Source organism: Olea europaea, chromosome 21 (genome assembly GCF_002742605.1).
Source record: "Olea europaea var. sylvestris chromosome 21, O_europaea_v1, whole genome shotgun sequence".
NCBI lineage: Eukaryota > Viridiplantae > Streptophyta > Magnoliopsida > Lamiales > Oleaceae > Olea > Olea europaea.
Window position 1 is genome coordinate 13,986,419 of NC_036257.1, and position 6,327 is coordinate 13,992,745.

At 35.0% G+C, this 6,327-nt stretch overlaps 1 protein-coding gene across 1 annotated transcript in view; it reads left to right on the forward strand.

Annotated features, from left to right (window-relative positions):
* LOC111370801 overlaps positions 1–4,061 on the forward strand; it is a 9,884-nt gene extending 5,823 nt beyond the window's left edge. Inside the window, exons 10-14 of the mRNA XM_022992674.1 lie at positions 69–225; positions 1,890–1,974; positions 2,061–2,130; positions 3,261–3,401; positions 3,650–4,061. Coding sequence (XP_022848442.1) covers positions 69–225; positions 1,890–1,974; positions 2,061–2,130; positions 3,261–3,401; positions 3,650–3,937 — 741 coding nt within the window. The 3' untranslated portion in view covers positions 3,938–4,061. The remainder of the gene's footprint in view (positions 1–68; positions 226–1,889; positions 1,975–2,060; positions 2,131–3,260; positions 3,402–3,649) is intronic.
* Positions 4,062–6,327: the final 2,266 nt, after the last annotated feature.

The window sequence follows — 6,327 nt, forward strand, 5'->3', positions numbered from 1 at the left end:
TTTTGTGGAACACCTCGTGGCAAAATTTTCAGAACCTAAATACCGGTTTGCACTGTTATTCTTGTCAGGCAGCAAATCCTGGCTGCATATTAGAAGATTTTGTAAGATGGCACTCTCCTCCTGATTGGATGGAAAATGAAACAAATACTGAAGTGAACGAAACTTCTGATGGGGGTGACTTATTGTCTGTAAAAGGTCAACTTAGTAGGCGAATGAAGAAAGAAGGTAATTCTTTTACAGGGCCTTGCTTCCAAAAATTACTTCTCATAATACTCAATTAAAATCAAATGTAGGGCCATTTATCTAAGACATGACATCAGTCTTCTTATAGAAGATATTAACCAATTTTTAAAAATAAAATCTCAGATATTCAATCATATTCATCCTAGTGTCTACTTTGTAATTTTATTTTATTTATTTATTTATTTTTTTTAAAATTTACTTGACACTAGTTGGCGGTCAAACATTTTCACAGCAGGACTATTTGGTTATCTTCCATGACTCTGGATTTATGCCCCCTTTTTTCAGATTTTATGCATTTAATCCATGTTGATAAGAAAAATCGCATATTTAACATGAGTTAGGACATTGTAATTAAGTACTTCATCATGGAACGGGAAATTCAGCTGCTAGACGTTTTCAATGCAAGCTATGACGGGAAGTTGTTGGAAGTACTGCCTTCCTCTGCTGATGAAATGAAGGGCAAAGAGAACCCTGTCTGAAAGATGGTATTTAGTAAGACCATGCAACCTTGGATGTCTAGGATTTATTGACATGATTGTGTCATGTGGCAATATAGATTGATTCGACTTCCCTACTCTCTTAGATTTTGTGCTATCTTAATTCTGGTAGTCCTTTGTCATATATTGACACTGAACTATTAGGAAAAATTCAATTGGTCACTAAATTTTATCTTTTTTCGATTAGATCACTCAACTAAGGTTTGGGGAAGAAAAAAATTGAAGCTAGAAAGAAGATAGGGGTGACGGCGTTTGGGATGGGTGGTAGGTGGACCACAGTTACAGGGGGAAGACGATGGTGGCTGGGGGAGGGGCATTCTTCATGTCTTCTAGCTAGAGGCAGTTATGTACAAAAAATAAGTACTCATTACTTCTATTTTTTTAAGCTTTATGTTTAGATTTATTTTTATTTTTATTTTATTTTATTATTTTTTAAAAATAATTTCCATTTTTTTTAATACTGCATCTTCTTAATTTGTCATGTTTATTGTTGATCTGTCCTAGCTGTGGCAGCATTATTTGGTTAGTAGACTGCCACATCAACATTTCATTTGTCAAAATGTTTGAATATTCTTTGGCCCATAATATTTACTATTTTCAGTTAAAAAAATGAAGAAAATCTGATTGGTCATGAACAGAAATTTAATTTGTTTTCAGATATAGCATGGGTTTTCCTACTTCTGATCACGGTTGAAGAGAAGTTATCCATACATCCATATAAGGATATGTTTAGACCTCAATACTGATATTTCAAATGCTTACCGTTATTTAGGAATGTACTTTCATTTGGAAATGGAAGCAAGAAATACTATTTTCTTAACCCTGTAATATAACTATGTCTGAAGCTGAAGATACATTGAGGGTGCGTTTGTGGATTCCATAGTTGTTTTCCTCTCTTTTGGCATTTGATTAACCATAATCTTTTGCAATGAATGATAAATGATAAAGCAAAATTGAGGTCCAGTAGTTTTTAGAATGAATTCAAATATTTGACAGAATCCGGATGGTTTCATATTTGTGTGACTGAAATACATTATAATCAGAAATGAAGTTTCTTGCCAAGTCGATATGGCAGATGGAATATTTAAAGTACCTAATAACTATAGATATCACAACCTTGCTGATGCTTCATTTCTGATTGATGCATAGGTAATTTGTGGCGCGAACTATGGGAAACGGCAAAACCAGTACCAGCTGTTAGACAAACTCCCCTTTATGATGAGGATCTGGCTGTGTAAGCTCCAGGAAAATATCAATATCTGTATTTGGATTGTGATTAATAAGACTTATTGACCACGATCACGTGACAACTGTGCGTAGGGATGGTATTCTGGACTTTCTGGAGGACATTTCACCTTCTCATCTATTGAAACAGCTCTTTATTGCTGCCGTAAGTCCTGCACTTGAAGTTTTTGTTGCTTAATTGTCCTACATTTTACTTCATCTGTATCGAAGAGAGAAACTATCGTACCTCATCCTATATTCCATTCACTGGTCTCATAGGCCTATAATCTTAAAGCAGATTAGTAAACTAATCAAATATGTTGGATGGCTCGTTTGCATCACTAGTCTGGATGAGTGTTTTTATTTTATTTTTTTATTTTTTTTTTATTTGGTGCATCACATGTAGCTTATGTTTTATAAATAAGATATATCATTTCATGGATGAGTACAATTAATGCAGGAGATGAGAGAAAAGTAGAGCAATTTAACATGACCTGTGAGTTATCACAGTGAATCCTTCAGGATCAAATCAATTTGTTCTAGATTTAAAATGCTTATTTATCATATTAAGGAGCATTCACCAGTGAGCAACTAGATAGATGTTATTGTAGACTGCAAATATGTGGTGGGATGTAGGTGTTGGATCTGCCGTCTAATAGATAAGCTTACATTTCCTCGTGGGTCAAACCTCAATTAACTTTAAAACATATGAGTTTGAGCTTCCAACTTAATTAAATTAAACAAATTGTATAGCTGCACAGGCCATTCAGTATCGGGCTGCAGAACATTCAAGGGATAGTTCTTGGGAAAATTGTAAACACTGACCAGGGATATTACTGTGTACAAGCTCTGTTTGTAAAGCTAACCAAACTGTATATTGTTTTGTGAAGTCTTAATAATACTTGAATCTTCATCTTTGGAAGGGTACTTTTATCCACCATGTTTTCTTTTGTGTTGTGTAACCAATACCTTTTTGAAGAAACTAATATATTGTCTGCTTTTAAAGGGGGGGAAAAACTTACATATTTTAGCGAAGAGCTTGATATTGGCTTTTAGTCACTTGGTGCTAATAAAGCCCTATTACAAGCACTCTCGTTTCAGCTGCAACCATTCTACCATGTTTTACTATTGCATTTAGTAATGTAGTGGTTCTTCTGGTGTCATTTCTTGCGACTACGCACTCCACCTTGTATAGTCACTTTGCTTGTAAATGGTTTCTAAATCATACTAAAGCCATTTTATCAGCTGCTAAAGCCATTTTATCAGCTGCCGAAGTCTGATGTTCTGAAATTTCAGTTGGGTGCAGGACTAGTAATTGCGGAGGCCAACCTCTCGACAGACTCAAGTTTGTCAAAATTGTTCCACGAGTGCAGAAACTATATCGTTCAGAGTTGTCAAATGGGTACCTGGGTTGAGAAACTCGATGATATATGCCAGGTAATATTTATGCAGCCAAGTGGGAGATAATTTATTTTGTTAGTATTCTTGGACACGCGCTGTTGTTACGAATCGGGATAATGCGATTCAGTTATATCTGCAGTAAATCGTTATGGCATGCGATATTGTGATTCACTTCTTGAAAAGTACGGCATTATTTTGTTCACTACTGAAATTAACGAATTTAAGGTTATATCAGCACTCGCAATTCTTTACCCTTTTTATGATTGTTTAAGTTTCGATTTTAGGTTTATGATTCAGTGGAGACGATGTTGCTAAATCCCGATGAAGTTATTAAGATGACAGCTCAATCTGAAGAAACCACGACTGCAGGTGACATACGGAATCGTTTCAAGAGACTTAGCTTGATCTTTGGCGGCAAAAGTAAACACTCGTCAAAAGCTCCCTCGAAAGATTCGAAGAACAATGATCGCCAACCATTCTCATCAATATTTTCAGAGAAGCCCCCAAAACCCAGTGCTTCTCCGGCCGATAAACCTTCTAGTTCAGTTGAAAATGACTGGACAATTGTTTAAACATGAAATTGTATATATTTTTTTCAATATAAGAAAACTGAAATAAATGTTCAGAATTCTGTCTTCCTATGTGTCTTAAAGGAAATGAGAAATGGAAAAGCTCTTTGTACCATGGATTTATGCCTCCTCCCTCTTGTTATCGTTTGTATTTTTATATATATGGTTGGGAATTTCAACCCCCGTCAGGCTTTCTCAGTGACGCCCGAAAACTCACTAACATTGTGTTGGGGTTTTACATCAAAAGAAAAATAAATTACATGTATTTATGTTTATTTTCCAACTCGTTCCGCACACAAGTTGAGTTTTATAGAAGGCTGAGGAGACATGTCGATGTGACGAAACAAAATAGATTACACATTTGTCTCCTTCATTCTCTTTGGATAGGAAGACTACAATTATGAATAATATTAGCATCATTTCTTGACATTGTCTAATTAGACAAGGATAATTATATTTTTTGGTTGAATCATATGTTAATTTCAATGAAGGCCCAAAATTTAAGTAATTTATGTTGGATTTTATTATTTTTTTGCTTATTTAAAATATGAGGGACTGGAAAGTCTTTTTATGCACCTGAATGAATATTTTGGACAAAAACCATTACTAAATAAAAATATATTAATTAGTACGAGGGATAAGTAAGCCTTTTTATCTTGAATTTGATTTGACGGCATTAGTAGATGCCATACATTATGGTTAGAAGCACTTCTTTACGTACAGATGGAGGCACACGGAATTGATCCAGACAACTCACAGTGAGGGGTTGGGAGATTTTTTTTGGCATTTTTTTTATCAAAACATGGGCCCCACACACATGGGAGTATTCTGGTGGGTTGGGAATTAATTCAAATTCAGGGTTTCGTTTTGACTTGGTATTTTTTGTTGCTATTATTTAGGAAGTAAGTTGAATCTTTATGTTCTAGATTTGAGGATAATCTGTTCTATACAGATCATGCCCACTAAGTATTTGTTGTTATGTGCCAATAAGTTCGGTAGAAATATTAGGGAGTAGTAGCCACGTTTTTGTAACTGCAAAGTGTTTAATGCCTATTTAAACACTTGGAGTCTTTAAACAGAGGTTGAATTTCAGTCAATAAAGAATTCTCTTCACAATATTTTCTTCTATTCTTTTTACTAAGATTTCTACACTATCAAATTTGGTATCAGATCCAGGTTCAGGGAATTAAAGTTGTGAGTGATCAAACGCATCCACTTATAAATGGCGTCTACTAGTGGCGCACCAAACTCATCTCAGAATATCCCTATCTTTACTGGACTTAACTACCAGTTTTGGCATATCAAGATGAGGATTCTATTTCTGTCCTATGATTTATGGGACTTGGTTGACAATGGTTTTGATGATCTTGCAGATGCAGAGAGGCTAACTGCTGCTCAATGTAATGAGTTGAAAGAAAAGCAAAAGAAGGATGCTAAAGCTCTAGTCTTAATTCAGCAAGCACTAGATGATGCCATTTTTCCACGAGTTATGGCTACCGCAACATCGAAAGAAGCTTGGGATTTACTTGAAAAGGAGTATCAAGGAATAAACAGTGGTTACAAATGCTGTAAACTCTGATATCATTCCATCATCAGCTGTTGTGAGACAATTGGCTGTGGCTATCGAGTAAGATCTTGTGATGTTTGGAACTTCCTCGATTTTTGTTTAGTTTTTCTGATTATTTACTTACACAATTTTCAGGGTTAGAATCATTGAGTTTTATTGTCTCAACTTCCCTACTTCGTTAGATTGTATTTAGAACTAGTCAACTCATCTTTATTTATGTGCTATTATATGGAGAAACATTTGGTTTGTACATGTTAAAGCTTCCTATATTATGAAATAATTATTTAAGAGAATCATTCTCTCTCCAGCTTTCTGGATTAATTGATATGCAAAATCTATTTATTCTAATTTCATGAAATGGTTGCCAATGTATTGAAATTCTTACATGTTCATTAAGTATGTTTGAAAGTGGCTATGGTACTTAGTTTTCCTTTGGCACCTTTTCAGTGCTGGATTAGTGTACAACTCCATGAAGGATCTCCTTGCTTCTTCCAGAGGCTCTTCACCTATCAGAGAGAGAGCTAGCTTAAGCTTCTCAGCAATGAAGTCAATAGTATTACGTGAAAAAGAAGATAGGATAGCCAGTGAGTTTGGTGCTGATGAGAGAGTTCTTTCTCTAATCAATTCACTGCTAAATGCAGGTAGATAGTCGGGATACTCTGGAGTCTGGAGAGCATCTTCTTTCTTTGTGTCTTGTCTTCTGAAAATTCTGATTCACTATTTTTAGTTTTGCATTATTCTACGATGATCTTCGCTTTTAGTTTAATTTATGCAAGATATTTGTAGGACATTTTTTGGGGAGGACTTGCTCTAGTTTGGAAGAAGA